General features: G+C 31.6%; 1 protein-coding gene across 1 annotated transcript; it reads right to left on the reverse strand.

Annotated features, from left to right (window-relative positions):
- Positions 1-8,091: 8,091 nt before the first annotated feature.
- LOC132301068 (1-aminocyclopropane-1-carboxylate oxidase homolog 11-like) lies at positions 8,092-11,885 on the reverse strand. The gene is made up of 3 exons (XM_059798357.1): positions 11,359-11,885; positions 8,597-8,918; positions 8,092-8,352 (listed from the first exon to the last, which is right to left on the reverse strand). Exons 1-3 carry the CDS (start codon positions 11,883-11,885, stop codon positions 8,092-8,094), a joined length of 1,110 nt encoding a protein of 369 aa, XP_059654340.1.
- Positions 11,886-20,784: the final 8,899 nt, after the last annotated feature.

Raw genomic sequence — 20,784 nt, forward strand, 5'->3', positions numbered from 1 at the left:
ACTGCCAAGGGGTCAAACTGATCATTTCTGATAGTTGAGGGATTGACTTGCTCGATTTTGTAGTTCAGAGGAGTAAAATGCTAATTCCTAATACTTGAGGGAGGGTTTTTATGCTTTTTTTGCCTAATTTTAATGATCATAATTAATGCCATGACCTTGAAAAGACACTAATGCCTTTTATTTTAACTATTAAATCCGCACCCCTTTTAAACACCCAAACACACCCTTTGTACTGTTGAATGGAGGAAGAAAAAAAAAAAAAAACTAACTCACCAAAACATAGCTCTCATCTCCTCTCTCCCTTCTTCTGTTTATATATATATATATATATATATATATATATATCAGTCATGTTCTTGTATAGATTCAAACAGGACCCAAATGAATCCATTGATGCTTCTTGATCTTTAATTTCTCCAACAACAACAAAAATCCAAGATTAAATCGTTACAATCAACTGCATATAAAGTGGGTGAGTCCATCTGTGAACAAGTAAGGATCCATGGGTGCCATTAAAATAATTGGTCTAAGGAGTAAAAGTTAGAGCTGGGGTTTGGAGTTGCAGAGGAGAGAAGGGAACGCAAAATCCACTTGCGGCGTCGCCGCGTCCACGTCGCAGTGGATGTTGACTAGTCGTCTCGTCCCATCTCTCTCAAAATTATTAGGTCACAAATTTGGAAAATTTGGGTGTCTAAATTAAAAGGTATTTGGTGGGTTTGTGGGTGCGAATGTGTAGTGGTGGGGAGAGAATGTGGTGGAGTGGTGGGCGAGGAAAGACGATCCCGGTGGTGGTTGTCACAGTGGCTGACTCAGAAGAAGTTGCTGCGGGTGTCGGCCACGAGGAGAAGGCACTGGGGAAGGGTGCCGAGGCTGAGATCGATGAAGTACCCGAGTCGGTGGAAGCGCCGGAGATGTGGGGGAGTTGGGGGGTTTTGCGGCGGCGCAGGGCGGAGAAGAGGACGGAGAGGCTGTAGGCGTCGGAGGAGAGGGCTTCGGATGGGGAAGGAAGTAGGTTTCTGGGGGAGGAATCGTCGGAGGAGTGGGCTTTGGATGGGGAAGGATTGGTAACATCAGTGGTGTTCGGGTGCTACAGGATTATGTGGATGCCAGGAGAGAGAGAAAATGGAAAACAGATAGAGTAGGAAAGAGGAGACAGACAACATCACCGTTTTTTATTTTTTATTTTTTATTTTTTTTAATTGGTTTATGAAATTATCAATGGCACGATTTAGTTTTAAATAAGGATAAATTTATCTTTAATATTTTTTATCAAGTCACCTACAACAAATTAATAGTTTAGTGGATTTCTTACAATAAAATCACAGTTGAGGGAGATTTTTTGTAGTTCAAAAATTAGTTGCAAAATCTCAATAATTTAAGATTTTTTTTTTTTTTTTTTTTTTTTTTTTTTTTTTTTTTTTTTGTATTTTACCCTAAAAATAATGGTATTCTAAATCATGGATCACGTATTATATATATAAATTAATTGTATTCTAGATCTAAGTGTTATATACACATGTATGCATAAAATAATGGTATTCTAGATCAAGTGTCATGTAAGGGCTAAAATGCAAGAAACCCCACCTTGTGATATAAAAAATGTGCAAATTTATTTATTGTTTTTATTTTTATTTTTACTAGTGTATATATAACTTCTTGTGCAAATTGCCTTCTAATATTTGTTGACCATCAATTTTGATCAATTTTTTTTTTTTTTTTAATAAAAATTTCAAACTACCCTTAATAACCTCTTATTTATTCTTTTTTACAGTATTGTTTATCATAAGAGTATTTTAATAATTTCATTATGTCAAATTATAAAAATGCCCTTATTTGCTCAATTTGCAAAAATGTAGAAGTTTTTTTTTATTTACTTGAACTTCAGGGAATTTCTGCACATTTTGACCAGTTTATTTTTTTATCTAGAACTTTAACAAGGACAACAAGATCATGGGTGCCACCTATTTTTGAACATTTTGTGTCTCAAAATTTGATAATATGAAATTAACAAAACCCAGGAAAAAAGAAAAAGAAAAAATAAGATTGATGTCATGATAAATTTGCTTCCTCCTTTTAGGGTAATACAGAAAGATAGGAGGTCAGTGATACCCATGGCCTTCTTAAAACAATTAATAATCTACGACCCGGCATACAGATTTAGAGAATTTACCGCGGGACATATAGATCGACTCTCTCGTCACACATGCACTGCACTGCACAAATTATTAACTGTAATATATATAAAAAAATAAAAATAAAAGTTCAAGTTTATTGATGATGTATATCTCTTTCAGATCACAAGTGCTTATATATATATATATATATATATATATATATATAAGTTCATATAAAACATATGAATAAGTCAATGGATATAAGAATCATTCTTGATTAACAAAACATGTGCATGCTTCAATGTACATGCTTCCACAAGAAAAGGCCAAAATAATGGATACCAAACTGGCAAACTGGTCCTGAGAAGAGGCACAAATTCTAAATTTCATTAGTAAACGGACTATTCCAAGTTGATTGAAGAGAAATTTTAAATTTGACCTCTCTACTTTAACGCAATGCTAATAAAATAATTGTATTTTAGATCAAGTGTTATATATACACACACTTATAAAATAATTATATTTTAAATGTGCTATATATATATATATATATATATATAAATTCAGACCTGACGTCAATTGTTTTTTTCTGTCCCTTGAAGGGATACCCAGAGTTCATTCTTGCACGGTCGCGTTCTCCCCATTAGGGGCACTGCACTTGGAATGAAGATGGGAATCTTTGACTGTCAAGGTCAGTTTGTTTTAGGATTCTTTACTGCTAAATCACGCGTTATATACAGATATGTATAAGTTAAATGTGTTTTAGATCAATTGTTATATATTGTTGGAAGATTAAACCAAATGATGGAAATATCAAGGTTGAATTCATGAACAAACTCTAGTGTGGAATACATGAATCAACTTATGTGGAATACATGCATGAACTATCTCATTGAGAGATGAAACACTTGTGTTAAAGTTAATATTTTATTTATTGTCTTGTATTTTATGTTTTTCTAAAGTCATGTATTGGTGCATATAAATACAAGTTCTTGATATCTTTTGTAAGCAAGAAGTGAGAAAAAAAATATATCAGAATTTGAGAGTTTTATATAAAAGTCGTGTGTCTTCTACTTTTTCATATTTAGTGCCCTCCTACAAATTGGTATTAGAGCCTTTTACAAATTGATATCAAAGCCTCAATGATTCTATAAATCTGAAAGTATGAAAGGTGGAGTGATTTTGAAGCGTGAAGTAAAATAAAATTTGGCTCGTGAAAAATCAATTCAAAGAAGATTCAAGGAGGAGGTCCGTAGATCGAAAAAAAATGAATGAAATTTGATTCTCTCAAATTATGCCTACTGGAGCAATATCATTTCCGTTTATCTTAAAGAATGTGATTTATGGTGCGGTGTCATAAAAAATCCAAAAAGTTGTCAGCAAAACAAAGTTTCAAAAAAGAAAGATGAAGTGGTACCCTACGATATTGAAGAATGCAATTCATGAAGAAGTTTGGAAACATGTTGAAAATTTGAATTCTCCAAGTTAGGTATGGCAAAAGTTTGAATTTATGTCTTCATCTGATTATAAATTCAAATCAATATCCATTGAATATTGGTTTCCAAATTACGATGAAGATGGATTTTTTGAATAAATAAGTTGGGAAGATGAAAATGAAATTTTTTTGAAAAGGTGGAATGTACGAATATAGAATTTGATGAAAAAAGCAAAAAGATGCAAGATGAGAAAATGGTGACAGTGGAGTTTAAAAAAAGAAGGAAGAGAAAGAGTTGATGTTGATGAAGAAAAAATATTCAAATATAAAAATGAGAAAGAAAAAAAAAATTAAATATTGAAGACATTGAAGTTGTCATGAAAGAAGAAATCATTGGAGTTGAATTTGGTGAAGAAATTGGAATATCAAATCTTGGTGAAGAAAACAAATGGTTTGAAATTCTACATGAAGCAACATTAATACTTAATTTTAGAAGAAACAGAATATGTTCAATTGGATGATGTTATAGTTGAAGAAAAAATTTAAGAACGTTTGTATGGAATATTTCTCAAGTGATATGACATGGGTGAACATTGAAGCGTTCTTTGATTTAAATTAGCAAGTCAAAAGTAAATTCAAGAGGTGTGGAAATTTTCAAGTGAATCTCAAGAACAACATTAGAAATCTGTTTCAAGGTCAGGTCAAGAAAAGTACTAAAAGCATGAAGAAGACAAGATACAAAGCTTGCACATCAAAGGAGATTGCAAAGAAGATTTTTGCATTTGAAAGCATTGGAAATTTAATGCATGTAACGGCTATAAGGCTTAGTATAATGTTTGTAAGGGAGATCCAACCCCTTATGAATTGCAAAGAAGAAAAGTGGAAAAAAGCAATGAATAAAGAAATCAAAGGGAAAATAATGGCACATGGGAGTTGGTTAATCTGTCATCAAACAAAAAGACTCTTGGTGGAATTTTATTCAAGAAGAATCTTGCAAAGTTGTGAATGAAAAGCAAATTTGGTTAAGGGGAGGCATTATTGGAAGATTAAACCAAATGATGGAAATATCAAAGGTTGAATTCATGAACCAACTAAAGTGTGGAATACATGAACCAACTCATGTGGAATACATGCATGAACTATCTCATTGAGAGATGAAACACTTGTGTTAAAGTTAATGTTTTATTTATTGTCTTGTATTTTATGTCTTTCTAGAGTCATGTATTGGTGCCTATAAATACATGTTCTTGATATCTTTTGTAAGCGAGAAGTGAGAAAAAAAATATCAGAATTTGAGAATTTTATATAAAAATTGTGTGTGTTCTCCTTCTTCATATTTAGTGCCCTCCTCCATATATACATAGGGAGATATATGCTTCAAATGACATTTAAAATATAACTAATCTTATATTAAGATAATCAATAATATATTTAAAAATAATTAATTAAATATTGAACTCAATATTTAATTAAACATGTAAATTAAAGTAATAAAATAATAATAATAAATAAAGAACCTTGACCGAGGCTAATATTGGATACAATGTCCTTAAAACAATTTACGCCCCGCATGGTGATGACGAACTTTGTGGCATTTGTCTTCCAGGATACAACGATTTACATCTACCAGTAGCCGCATTACAAACTTGTGATTACGGTGAACCTACTCCGTGTAATACTTTATCTTACTCAAAAATGCATCTATACTATATAAATACTGAATTGGGTGCATTTGGTTCAGGCCAATCTTAATATGTCTCGATCAAATTGGATTAGGGTCCAAGTGACTCGGACAACTTGACCTATGGTTTGAACCCACTTGGTTGGGTTCAAGTCTAGAGAGGGAGAGAGAAGAAAATGAATTGAACGAATTGTAAATGGCATCTCAATGGGGTATTTATAGAAATTAATAGAAGTGCCTTTTCAGATTGGGTGTGTCTCTTTATCATTGGACGCAACCATTTATACATGTCTTTTTTTAACATAACCATTTATATGTGTCTCTTCATCACTGGACACAACCATTTATATGTGTTTATTCATCACCAGACACATCCACTGCAATAGGTTGTAATGGTTCACATTGAATAGGTTATGCCTGTTGGTTTTGAGTTGTATGTTTTCATCCCACAACCAATCAGTGATCACACCTGTTTAGTTAAAGGCATCTTTTGATGACTGATTAAACAATTTTCATTCAAAAATTCTAATAATCATGCAAACACTAGAGAGAGAATAGTAGAAAGGTTACTGCATCGGGGTAGGTAATTGTTGCCCAAGTATCGACTCTAGAGGGGGTTGAATAGAGTCTATGGCAAACAATAGACAATTTTCGGTTTTAATTGTTTTGCAAATTCTAATAAATACCTTATAATAATTATGCAATAATCAGGATATAAACTCAAACAATTAATAGTACAATTGTAAAATAGATAAGGGAAGAGAAATGCAAACACTTGGTACAATGATTTAACGAGATTGGGTAACTCTTACTCCTCGGTTCAAGATCCCCGAGACTTTTTCAATCCCACTATGGCTCCTCTTTACGGGTGGAGAGCAAACCGATATAAGAAGCACACAACTTCTAATTCTTCTTGCTAAGAGAACAATCATCTCTCAGACTTCTGCTAAGTCACACCACCCTTCAAGTAAAGCAATCATCTCTTTTAATTCTTCTTACTAAAAGAACAATCCACTCTTAGACTTCTAATTCAAGTAAAACTGTTGAGATTCGAGGAAATTCCTCTTCGTACTTTGAACTTGAATTTAAACTTTTTAATTATAACCGATCGTAGTCTTTAATTTAATTTTTAATCTGATTAACTAAGGAATTATCTAATCCATTTGGCTTCCTTAATTATCTAGGTGGTTCAGCTCCCATGGTTGAACTACAGTGTTTTGAATTTTTCTTATCAGTTAACTCCCAATCTCAAGCTCTCTTGTAGAGTATCGGAAATGTAAGTTTTTTTTTTTTTTTTTTTTTTTTTTTTTTTTTTTTTTTTTTTTTTTTTGAGTGAGTTCGCCATTGAAGTAGATTTATGACAGCTTCATGAGTTCATTCTTACTAGCCAAGGGAATAAGATTTTTCTCCGAACTTCATGAACTCGTCACTAGTAAGCTTCATGATCGAGCTCGTTCTTACTAAAGAGAACAGGGTTTTTTTCCGAGTTTTGTGAACTCGCCCCTAGTAAGGAAGTAAATTTACGTGAACTTCATGAGTTCACTCTTACTAACAAATTAGGGTTTTTTCCCGAACTTTGTGAACTCACTTAGTAAGAAAATTAATTTTGTTGAGCATCATGAACATCACATGTATGGACTCACCATAGATAGATTTGGTAATTCATTCATTTCTCAGAAAGTTAGGTTCCTGAAGATAGACACTTAACATGGGACGGAGGAAATATGTAACAGCAAGCCCAAAGCCAGCCGATTTAGAAAAATCGCCAAAGTAATATTTCTGTTGCAACCATTGGAAATTCTTCTAATTCCCCAAGATTCCTATATTTCCCTGCACACTGGTCGAAGTTGAACTTCAATCTCCCAACCAAGTTTGAAAGGGCAACTTCGATAGGCTTTCAAATGGGAGCTTGATCTAAAAGCATCTCTTAAAAGCTTTTGTGACAGGGTCTAACCCACATATCCTCTTCTCGAGAATGCCTAGCTTGTATCCAAAGATTTCCATGTTTCTTTTGCCAAATTACCCAATTTATAGCTGATAAATTGCCGCCTTGTATATCTTAGCTGATAAATTACCCAACAGGTCCAAAATGTATTTCCTTTACTTATGGAGCAACCCCACAAAATCCAGCCAATTCAAAGTTCACATCGCATGTCCCTGCCACAAAGCGTGTATGAACAATAACATGGGGTGGTGAACAAAGAGATAATTAATAAATAGTCTTATTATTATTCCTTAAAGAGATGTTAATAGTTTTATTATTGCTTTTCTGTGTATTGAGAAGATTATGAAACAATAGCATGTTTGTTTACTGTGATTCTAACATCTAAATCTCACTTTATATTCCATCAGATTAGTAGATCAACAAAACATATGGCATGGCTTGCATGTTATTTATTTTGTTTTAAATAATATATTAGTTCTAATATATAAGGCCAGTTTATTTTGCTTGATTTCTGGAAATTGTAGAAAGATGAATGGAGATTCCACTGCAACCTTAACTACCAAAAGTCCTTGACAACAGCCATAAAAACAAATTCTATCTAGAATGCATGATTAATCAAAATACATAGAACCCAAATACATTTTGTTACTAGGAAAGTTATTACAGATCTATTGCAGTTTCCAATCATTTTTCAACAGGGAAAGATAAACTTTGCGACGGGTTTTTGTTGCCACTGATGTGTCAAAACATTTATTAGAACACTTCTAAGAGTTGAGAGAGTGTATTTTCTTTATTGCTGACAAAGAGTGGAGTCGCTGAGGAAACCAATGGAGCATTGTAGCAGTACTTTTTTCGACATTGGAGCTGAGTAAAAATCCAACAATTGTTCAGTCTCTCTGTTACTAGCAATTGCTCGTCAAAGCTTGAATAGAGGAAGAACTGAGGAATGAATACCATTCAGTCCATACCTCTTATCCTTCACGGCAACTAAATCTATGAACCGAACATCCTTGTACATAGGTGGATTGATGTCTGATAGAAGTTCCTTTATAGGTCCATACTGCTTAAGTATATTCCTAGTGCTGGGATAGAAGAAACAAGCAGCAGATATCCTTGGTCCGACTGATCGCGCCAGTACTCTGTGCTCCACACTTTTGAACTTATCGTTGGTGATAAGCTGCACATTTTGAGAAGACCAAAGTTACAGCAAGTAGGGTTAGAAAGTATTAGAAAGTAATATATGATACGATAACATGTGATTTGACAAAAGCTATGTCTTTATATACAGAATGGACAAATAGTAGAGAAAGAGGCTTTGTTGTTGTTTAAGGATATTAACATCTACTAATGAATTTTAACAAAAAAAAAAAGAAAAAGAAAAATCTACTAATGAACAAGTAATTCATTGATTTGAACTATACCTGCATAAAATCCCCAATGTTTGCTATAAGAGCTCCTGGGACAGGGTGCACATCAACCCATTGATCTTGATCACGAATTTGAAGGCCCCTGATGCTATCTTTAAGGAGAATAGTTAGAAAAGGCAGGTCTGTATGTTGGCTCAAGCCTAGAGTCAGGTCAGGCTGTGGGCAAATTGGGTAATAGTGGCACAAAAATGTTGCACTCTTCATGCACTCTATGCTTCCCAAATAGTCGCTGCTCAGTCCTAGAGCTTCTGAGAGTAGTTCACATAGTTGCTCCTTCAGTTTGATTATGCATTTCATGTACTCTTCCACCTCTCCTCTGCACAAACAAAATTAAGCATTTGTGGACTTCACCTACGACACTGATAAATTTATGGAGGGCTACGAAATTGTTTCTCCACGAACACAGGGCAGAGCCAGAAATTTTTAATTGGGGGCCAAACTAGAATTTTGTAATTAAAATTTAAAAAAGTTATAAATCAATTGTTATATAATTTTTCTTACATCATTAGTAATGATATTTTTGATAAGAACAATATATTTCAAAATATAAGAAAAATGCAATCCAAATAAATAGAGATGAGAATTTGATATGAGAAAAAATAAAAATAAAAATAACACCCAGAGAAAAGAAAATAAGTTACGTGTAAATGTGTAATAAGAGATGGTAAAGAAAAATCATTGTTATTTTCCTTTGTTTCGATTTTCTATCCATTCAATTTTTGATTTTTGATTTTTTTTTTTTTTTTTTTTGAGTATTTTGATTCTACTTTGAAATATATATATAATTATTACCTTAATGAAAGATTAATAATGAAATATAAGAACTATTTTAACTAAACAAAATCCTGCAAGATCTAATAAAACAACTAAAAATATTAGAAAATATGATATAATTGTTGTTATTACCCTCTACATTAGTCGGGTAAAGCTCATAATATATCTGGGGTCATTGCCCTTAAGGAATCGATCGCACTCGAGATGATTCAAACTTGAGACTTATACTTCATAATGCACTAAGTCAATCGCATTCAAGAGGACTGAGACTTAATGCTTCAAGAGGCACCAAGTCTTATTGCCCCAAAGGAATTGATCGCATTCGAAATGATTTAAACCTGAAACTTAATGCTTTATGAGGTACCAAGTCCCGGAGCTTCACCACTGGAGCTAACCCATTGAGGTTCTCTTCCTCCAATGTTGCAAAGAGTTGTAAATATTAGTATATAATTGAAAAAATATAAATTTTTTCCTTGCTTACACCATCTAACAAAAATATTTTAAAAAGAAGGTTCATGTATTTTTATTAAACATGGAGGACGTAAGTGCAATTCCTCTTTTTTTTCTAATCGATGTCCAACATGGGCTTATATTTGTATGAATTTTGAAAATACAAGTTATATATATTATTTTTCCAAACTCACTATCTTTTAGGCTAATAAACAAGCTAGTATTTTGAAAAGAAAAAATATATTTATTGGAAGGGCCCAAGTGAAATTTCTGCGAATTTTGAGACATTGAACTTATTTATAGAACAATTTTTTTTTTGTCAGGATGTGGTATGATAGTTGTGGTAGGGCATGATCATTTTGTGGTCAAAGGGTTCAAATTCCCACTTTATTGTCGGTTGCTTTAATTTTCAAATATATATATATTTATGTAGACTTGCATAAAATTTTAAAAGTACATATAAATCTAAAACAATAATTGTTGATCACAATCTGTGTGTGTATTAATTACTAACATCTCCTCATAAAAAATATAACCAGCATTTTCTTATATCTCATCGTAACCCAATTCTCCCTCTCTTTATTTATTTATTTATTTTTTATTTTTTATTTTTTATATTTTTATGAAGAAGAATAATGTTGAATTATTTAGAAACCCTTGTTATGCTTATCCTAACAATTATATAATGATTTTAATCTTAAAAAGTTACATTTTGATGCCAAATACATGTGTCCAAGAATATCTAAGTATTATTAAATAGACATGCCAATGGATTGAATTTTGATCCAATAACTCAAATATGGATTGAAGATTTAATCCGATAACTCATTAACGATCCGAATCTAATAATATGTTAGTTAAAAAAATCGAATATAAATTATGATAGATCCAATCCGATATCCGTTTCAAAAGAATATATTATACAATATACTAAATATATAATCTAATTTTATAATATATATAATATTTATATATTATCAAATTGTTCTTATTATTTTCTCCTCTCTTTTTTAACTCTCTTTATGTTTTCTTATTCGGAAATTTTTTTTTTCTTTAACAAAGAATAAAAGATATAATTTTCTTTTTCATATTTTATTTATTATTTTTATTCTCTTTTGACAAATTTTTTTTTCTTTTACAAAAATTAAAAAAAATTGTGCACACACCCCCCTTATCGGATCGGATTGGATCGAATTATCGGATCGGATATCCATTTATTAACAAATCGGATATGAATTTATTAACAAAATATTCATCGAATTATCGAATCGGATCAGATCAAGTATAGCCTTATCGGATTCGGATCGGATCAACACTGATCCGGTTCGAATCTAACCCATTTACATGTCTTTAAACATGTGTTTCAAAATTATAAATACATTAGAGAAGTATTAGAAGCTTATATGCAAATATATATGAGATTATATCCAAAACAAAAAATGCTTCCTGTTTAAAAATAATAATAATAAATAATTGGAAAAAAATAAAAATAAAAAAATAAAAAATAAAAAACTTTGCAAGTATGATGATACCTGACGACTGAAGGTAACACATCCGGGTTCACCATATCATCTTTGAAAGCAAAAGATAATGAATCCTCCCAATTTGCTGCAGCTTTACTTGAATGGAGAAATTCATTGCTGTAATATCTCACACTTTGTGTTCGATCACGGCTATAAAACTCCATCTTTGTCTCTGCAGGTTGCTCATGGAATCGTCGAATACCTTCTATCATCCCATCCATTACACTATCTGGTACTCCATGGTTGACAAGTTGAAAGAACCCCCATGTTTCTGATGCTTCGCGGATTTCATTGACAATCTCATGTCGACGTTGGCCATCATTTTCAAAGCCTTTGAGGTCTACAATGGGGATTTGGCGTGTAGTGTTTGATGATTTTTGAAGCTTCTCTGGAGGGTTGATGAAGATCCTGGGGATGCTGGTAATTCCAGCATCCGCAAGTCCTTTAACTCCAGCTTTTGTTTCGTCGAATTCATTCACCTCTTTTGCCCTATTGTAATCTCCATCAATAGAGTTTTTAGTGGTTGAGACTTCCATGGATGAAGTGGTGTATGAACAAAGATGACAAGTACTAGCTAAAGATGTTGATGATGAATCGCAAGAAGTGCGTGTATCGTTATATAGCTAGTGTTATGACAATAATGGATAAATATTTATTTAAAGTGTCAAATGTTGCAGTGAGATCCACCTTAATTAATTATTCGTGATTGGTCATTTGCCTTAGAAAACGGACTATCCCAAGTTCATTGAAGAGCAATTCTAAAATATACATATATTTTTTTGAATCTTAAATTAAGAGTTGCAAACTCCTACGAACAACTGGAGCAATTCAACCGCTGAATTACAAAAGCATTTGCAAGAGCAATTCTAAATTTGACTTCTCCACTTTATGCATTGCTAATAAAATAATATAACAATTATATTTTAGATCAAGTGGTATATATGTAAAGTCCTGATAATAAGAAATTTTATCTACCCCTTTCATGAAGACTATATCCAATGATCACATTCTGAACTCACTTGTCTCCTTTTTCAAATACAACAAAACCACCTCTAACACTTTACAATCTCCTTTCCAAATACAATAAACCACCTCTACCCTTTAAAAAACCACATTCACCCTAAAATCATATTTTAGGAAAACCATTTACAATTTATAATAAACAAATTTGGTTCGCTTCCGCAACAAACAAGTCTAGAACAATTCTTAATCCATAAAAAGTGGATCTTGCTCATAAATGAGCAAGAGATCGTCCTGTACATATGCATATAGAATAATGGTATTCTAGATAGCACTTATTCAATGTATAAAATACATACACATATATGTATAAAATAATTGTATTCTAGATCAAGTGTTATATATATATATATATATATATAATCATTATTATTATTATATTTTAGATCAAGTTTTACATATATAGAGAGAATTTTATTCTAGATCAAGTGTTATATACCTATATCATAAAATAATTTTATTCTAGCTCAAGTGTTATGTATATGTATAAATTAAGGGTAGTGATAGATGGGCCGATGAGTCTGGCAAATGAGTTTGGCTGAATACACATGGCAGTCCAAGTAAGCAACTTTAACAATTAAAAAAAGGAAAGAAAATAAAAAGAAAAATAATATACGCGTTCGCAGGTTCATCTTTCCCAGACTGTCAAGTTTTAGGCTAAGTTCTTCTCTTCCAATAGATATCAAATCTCTCACTCTTCGTTTCATCTCTTCAAACAATATTTCTTACCATCTTAACTTGAAGAGAGAAAGAACTTTTAATTATCAGGAAAAAAAAAAAAAAACTTTTGATTTTTAAAGTATGGTTGCAACTTCATATCATATATCATATTCATATATATTTATACATATTGTATCATATGTGTAATTTTTTTTTTTTTTTGGAAGGTAAATATTTGTATTTATTTGTTTGATTATATTGTTCTTCACAGTTTTTAAAACATTTTCAAAGAGATATTAGAGACAGAAATAGAATGAGAAAAAGAAAGTAAGGAGAGAGAAGAGATAGAGAGAACGAGAGAGAAGGAAGTGGCGGCTTAGCTGGACAGGCCACGTAATTTCTGCCAAAGTAATCGGTCAATTTAATTATAACCATTGATATCTAAGTTTTCATAATAGAAAGGGAGACTTAGATATGCTTGTTTGTAGAGAAGTCGTTCCCCTATTGTTGTTATATATAAGGGTTTTAAAACCCTTATTCAGTCCTATCGTATCGACAACTCTCAGAAGGGAGTAAAACGCTCTAATATTTTGTAGGAACTCACAGAGGATTACATGGATATTTTAAAAGTATATGTGCGTTAATCATCAATCAGGTACGAGTCTATATTGCTCTTTAATTAATTAAAGTATTCTTGATTTCTATATGGATTAATTTGATTAAAACTCAACAATTGGTATCAGAGCTATGTTAGGGTTTAAATTTTTTTTTTTTTAATTAAAGAAATTAAGAGGAGAAATAATTTAAGATGTAATCGTACCATAAATTCAAGGTCTTGCTCCAATTTATGTTGTGAATATAGGTCCTGCCGTCATGTTTACTGTTTTCGTTAACTTTATTCACTTTGGTTGAAAGTAATGTGCCATGAATTCAATATAATTTGAATACTAAAGGAACTTATGGTGCATGTTGCCTGGTGCGTGTTTGTACTTGATTTATATATATAAGCATATAAGGTTTAGTTTGAAAAAGCTATCATATAATCAGCACGCCGAACGAGGAATAAAAGAACAATGGATTTAAGCATGAATCAGTTTGTTTGTGTAATTGAAATCTGTATTCGTTTTCATCAATCAGTTGCACACCGAACGAGGAAAAAAACAAAGAGAATGATTTTAATGCTATTGGATAGAATATTTAATTAATTTATTTTTTAATTATTCTATGGAAGGTAGTAATTCCATGTATTATTTATTGATGGTTAACCGATCAGTTGATAGTAATCCCATCAGAATGGTGACGAAATTACATGATCCCATGTCTATTGGGACATCATGAGAATGATGTCACAAGTAATATAAATTGCGTTTCTCTGCGTATAAAATTAAGATGATTTGGTTTTGATATCGTACTCATGGGTTCATTATTTATGCTCCACTTGTGGAACCATAGAATAAATTATTTTGAAGTTTATTTTATGTATATGGATGGTTATAAATAGTTATTTATTTATTTTTCAGTTAAATTTAATCCATGTTGATATGTTATTCAAGAATTTGATTTATATATGATTCTCGAATGAAATACTCTATTATGCATTAATATGAGAAATTGATCTTGAATTACGTGAATCATAATAGAATGATTTGATTATCTAGTATATATTTTGTAGGATAAACTATTTGATGCAATATATACATGCACGAGTGATTTTTTTTTTTTGGTTTAATGTGAAGTTGCGCAGCAGTTGAGCCGTAATAATTTTATTGAGTAATTCATGATACTTGTTTAATTTTAGGTTGAAAAACTTATGGAATTTACGTGCCATAAGTAAGCAGTATTAACCCAATTGATTTAAAGATTCAATTACTTTAAATTGTTCATCGGATATATAATATACCTGCATCAAGTTTTTTTTTTTGTTATTTTATTTTAATTAAAGTATATAAAGAATTGAGATTTTAAATTTTGATTGATGTGCATGTTGTTATTATATTGTTCACTGTAATTTCTTAAGATGTATGAGGAGGCTTTATTTTATTTGTATTAAAGCCATTTATATTACAGTGAAATTAATCAAGTGTTCCATAATATTTGGGTTTAGTTTATGTGCATTATAAAGAAGTTGTTGAACTTAAATAAATGGAATTTCTGTAATTTAGGTTCTTCCTTGGGGTTTAGGAAAATCGGTAAAGTGAGTGTTTCAAATGTGGTAGCCGAAGTGGGTGATGCCTGCCAAAAGGTGACACGCTCACGGAGGTTATTATTTTTAATTTTTTTTTTTTTTTTTAAGACATTGGTCTTATTGAGGTCTCACAGTGCATTTACCTACATGAAGGCATTAGTTCTGCCAAAAGGTGATCAATGTCTTAGTGTGGGATAAGTGAGTAGAATATTTGAGAGTGCTTGGATTATAACTAAATAACCCTCTTGCCAAAAGGTCGTGGAAGTGTTTAGCAATAATTCAAGTATAATCAAATAGGTTTATGTGCGATTTGATCGCAGGTTTGGGGGTAAAATAAAATCTAAAATTCTGCCAAAAGGTGATTTTTAGATGACATTTTATTTGTTTCCGCAGGGTGGATGGTTTTGCACATATAAAACACCCTGATAAATTCGGCTTAAAGCCCCAAGCACGAATTAAAGTTATAATCCCTAAAGTTGAGATATATTACTATATGTTGTTTATGTGATGTTATTCAATATAACATTTATTCAGGTTACAGACGCTTCCGCAATTTAAAGATATCTTATAGGGATTGAACCATTGAATGGTTAAAATTATACTGCCTAGAAGATAGGTTTTGATATTATATTGGATTTCTTGGACTACGTGTCTGTTGTTTTAGAAAGAAACCCATATGCCCAGTGCATTGTCTTTTTAGGTAGAAAAGTTGTTGTATTTTTTAAGTGAACTACAGGTACTACCATGCCATTAGATTAATTTATACTTCTATTGGTGATACTATTCAGGGTGGTATTCTAGTTTTGATACTGCCAAGGAGCTTCTTGATTTGATCAAGAAAGAGTTAATAGGTATTAAGAAGTAACTACAATACTATTATCTGACATGGATTATGTTAGTGAGATATGATGGTAATAGTTCAGAGAGGGAGTACATCTATATGATGTGCAAACTGGTTAATGATCTGAGGTAGTAGGGAATCATATTTGATGATAAGTTATTAGTCCACATGGTGATTTATTCTCTACTTAGATTGTTTTAGTTTTTTCAAGGTGAATTATAATTCACAAGAAGTTAAATGTGGCATTAACCAGCTATTAACATTTTGTGTTATTGAATGGGAATGATTCAAGGGTGTTAAAACTGAGTTAACTTATCTTGCGGTGATAGTAAGAATAGTTTTAAGAAGAAACTAGGCGGCAAGAAAGTGCGTAAGGCTAATAAAGAAAGGCAGAACAATACATGAAAAGACATTGATCATAGAATGATAAATGTTTGTTCTGTAGAAATAAAAGGATATCAAAAGAAAAGGTTATTGTGGTGGAAAAGAAAACCAAAGTAGGAAAAGAAAATTCCCATGTTAATAGTTGAGCCTAACCTGGTAAAAATATAGGTATAGACATGGTGGATGGATTCGGGTGTGATCCTATTTATTTCTTGTTTTTTTTTTATAGACTTGATACCGTTCGAATAAAATCGTGATTTGCTTAGAAGGGATTCATCTATGCTATGCATAGGATATTGGGGAATGTCTCTCCCAAGAGACTTGAACGCTTGGTCGATAATGAGATTATTGGACCACAAAATTTTATGCGTTGGTTGTGTCAAAGGACAAATGCTAAGAAACTCAATTTTGAGGCTAGTCGGTCATTTGGTTTTAGACTATATTTATACCGACATTTGTGGTCCATTTCTTATTGTAGCTCGTTTGCAGCAAAGGTATTTCATTGTCTTCATTGATTGATTCTCAAGGTATGATTGTGTACTTAATCCACCAGAAGTCCGAAACACTTGATGTGTGTAAAATCTACTAGACTAAAGTTGAAAGTAGTTGGTATAAAGATTATGATTTTAAGATCAGACTAAGGTGGTGAGTTTTAATAGGAGAATGATAAGGAGGGTGTAAATAGTAGTATTCTCACTACATACTTAAAGAGTAGGGTATTGTGCCACAATACACCATTCCTAGTTTTCCTGAACAGAATAAAGTTGCAGAAAAAAAAAAAAGAAAAAAAAAAAGTGTAGGGATGTTTATAGGACATAGTTATATAATGCAGATATTAAGGAGCTTAATACTCACATTACCAATGATTATTTTATTAAACATCTTGAAAGATTAAAGAATTCGAGATTTTACTGTCATGTAGACCTATGGAGATTATTGGAATATGTCATGCATATTTAATGAGAGTGGTGAATCCAGTGGGAGTTTAAGATATTGTAGTTTTTTTTCTATTTATTCCAGGCTTCATTCCACTTTCTTTAGTGGTTTCAGTTAAAGCTCATATTCCTACTCTTTCAGTTATTTCTCCTTTGCAGATTTTTCTTTCAGTTTCCAATCTAGTTCCTAAGCCAGTTTAGCTTAGGAGATTTTCTAGAGCTTGGAAGTATGCTGTAATTGATAATTTTGAGATGTCTGGTGGATATAAGACAAAAAAAAATTGATGGCCAAGTGCTTAAGCAAAAGTTAAGTGTTGATTTCTTTGAGATTTTCTCCAGCTTAATTAAAGGATTTTTTTTTTTAAGAGTCATTCTTTCATTATCACTCATTTATGGCTTAAGAAAGTTTTACAGCAGTAATATCCAAAATTTTGATACAATGGTTACTAATTGAAAGTTCAAAGAGAATGTTATAGATAAATGCATATACCTAAAGTTCAGTGGGAGTCATTTTGTTTTCCTGGTCCTATATATTGATGATATTTTGGAAGGTAATAATGACATTCATGTGATACATGATATTAAGAATTTTATGTAAAGTTTTGACATGAAGGACATGGGTATGCAAAGTATGTCCTTGACTTTAGAATCCACATAGATCATGTTACTGAAATATTTGAACTTTCTCAAAAGGCTTATATTAATTAAATATATGAAAAATTTTAACGGTGACCAAGCGTAGTAAGCCCATTGACATAAAGTTCATTTTCAAGCATGAGAAAGTTAAGGTTTAAGTGCCTTTAAGATTTCCCCATATGGTTACAGAAAGATTGTTACATGTCCTTTCACTAAAGGTCTTCAGCCAAAGATAATAAAGTATTTATAAAGCACGTGATTCGGATAGGTGTTCGAGAGTTATTATGTTATGATGTCCGGTATTTATTTTATATATGCTACATTGCAGCTAGTTTCTTTACGCCTTGTGGTGACGGTTATTTTTCCTCCAGTTTACACCTTATGGTGACAGTTATTTGCATCCAAAATAAAGTTATGATGCATAATTATTATTATCTTGATATATATGGTTTATGGACGTGCTATTATGTTTGTCTGGAGTGATATTTCACTCATGAGGTTGTTTGGGTTAGATGTGAGATTAACACCACATCGATAAATCTAAAATAATTATTAAAGGTTGTTTGAGAGTGATAATTCACTCATACGGTTGTTTGGGCTAGATATGAGATTGACGCTATATTGGTAAATCCAAATATAAGATTTGTCTGAGAATGGTATTTCACTCATAAGGTTGTTTGGATTAGATGTGAGATTGACACCACATTGGTAAATCCAAACATAAATATTAAATTTTGCCTGTGGGAGCTTTTTCACACTCCATGAGGATAGCTTAGGTTAGATATGGGATTGGCTCCATATCGGTAAACCCTCACACTGAACAGAATGTTGGCGGTTTGCTGTAATATGTTCAGGTGACATACCGCGATGGTATGAAGTAGGATGGATAGCTTAGGCTAGATATGTGATTGGCTCCATATCGGTAAACCCTCACATTGAACAGAAGGTTGGCGGTTTGCTGTAATATGTTCAGGTGACATACCGCGATGGTATAAAGTAGGACGGATAATAAAGTGTGCGTTTAAACCCCATGCAGTTTGCACATCTTATGAAATACAGTAAAACCACTATATTTGCTTGAATCCTAGATGGAATCAGTTTTGAGACCATGGAACTGTTTAGACTAATATATTACTTGTCTACGCATTCATGATTCACTATTGAGGAAATTTATGGAGAAGAGTGTTCTAAAGTTTCAATCCATCAATTTCGATAATTGTGTTTTCTAAATAAAAATGAGTGGCCATTCGACTTTTATAAAGTGTGTTACAATCTATAGTGTCATTTTATAAAACTTAGAGTGCATGGACCAAGTGGGAGATTGTTGGAATTTTTATATATATATTTAAATAATAAAAATTATTTTATGGTCCTATGTACTACATTTTCGAAAATAGGATTGCAATGTGATTATTGATACTTGATGGATTGGGTTGTACTTTCCAATTTGGTGGTCTAATTGGGAGTATGGTTTTATACTGTTGGATTGTGGTTTTCCAACTTATTTGGTGTTATTTAATTCTAACCATTGATATCTAAGTTTCCATGATAGGAAGGGAGACTTAGATATGCTTGTTTGTAGAGAAGCCATCCCCCCATGTTGTTGTTATATATAAAGGTTTTAAAACCCTTATTCAGTCCTATCGTATCGACAACTTTCAGAAGGGGGTAAAGCGCTCTAATATTTTGCAGGAACTCACAGAGGATTACATGGATATTTTAAAGGTATATGTGCGTTAATCATCAATTAGGTACGAGTCTAAATACTTCGGTTGAAATATCATTTTTCATAAATAAATTGTATTCTAGAGCAGGAAAACTACACTTAAATAGATTTAGGAGCTTTAAATAACAAATCAGTCTATTTTTAAAGTTAATTTTTTAATTTGGTCAAAATAATTACATATGCATTAAAAACTATTATTTAGGTCCAAAATATCCTCTAAATTATTATTTCAAAATATCAAAATATCATTCCTAAATCAAATAATTCTTTCATTCATAAAATTTCCAAAAACAAGATTTCTAAGTTGACTTTCAACTTGACATTTTTGCATATGGTGTACATATTACCAAAATAAATAAAATAAAAAGCAAAATTAATTTAGAAATATACAAATAATTTATTGAAAATTCATTATGTAAAGGAATTTTTTTTTTTTCATTAAGTGGTAATTCATCCTATATATATATATATAATTTTATTTGCACATAACTTTAATCATATCTCCTAATTTGTACAAATATAAACCTGCAAATGTGAAATTTTTTCTATGAATATACACACACACACACATACAGTACACACACACGAAAGAGGAAGATCATGAAAAAACTAATTGGTGAAAGACATGAAAAAACTAATTGGTTGCTTCAGTAAATGGTGCACCAACAATCAATTTTTTATTATTACACAGGCACAAAAGAGGAAGATCATAAAAAAACTAATTGGTGAAAGACATGAAAAATTAAATGGTTGCTTCAGTAAATGGTGCACCAATAATCAATTTTTTATTTATTATTATTATTATTTTTAGAAAACAAGTTTAATTAATTGAGCCAAAAAAAATTGATGATAATCTCAAGGCATGCACCGCAGCAAATACGATTTATATATTCTTGAGTTTAATTATATTTTTCTTTTTAGGAACTAACCTTTGATTGTCCCATTTTTTACTATATTGAATCTTTTTTATTATTTGTATAAGTTATCATCGGTGTATATATGAAAGTTGTAGCAATATGGTTCAAAGTTAAAGGAAAGAAATTATTTA

Source organism: Cornus florida, unplaced genomic scaffold (assembly GCF_030987335.1).
Source record: "Cornus florida cultivar Cherokee Brave unplaced genomic scaffold, ASM3098733v1 CherokeeBrave_3.0.0_Hap2_Chr03, whole genome shotgun sequence".
Classification (NCBI taxonomy): domain Eukaryota; kingdom Viridiplantae; phylum Streptophyta; class Magnoliopsida; order Cornales; family Cornaceae; genus Cornus; species Cornus florida.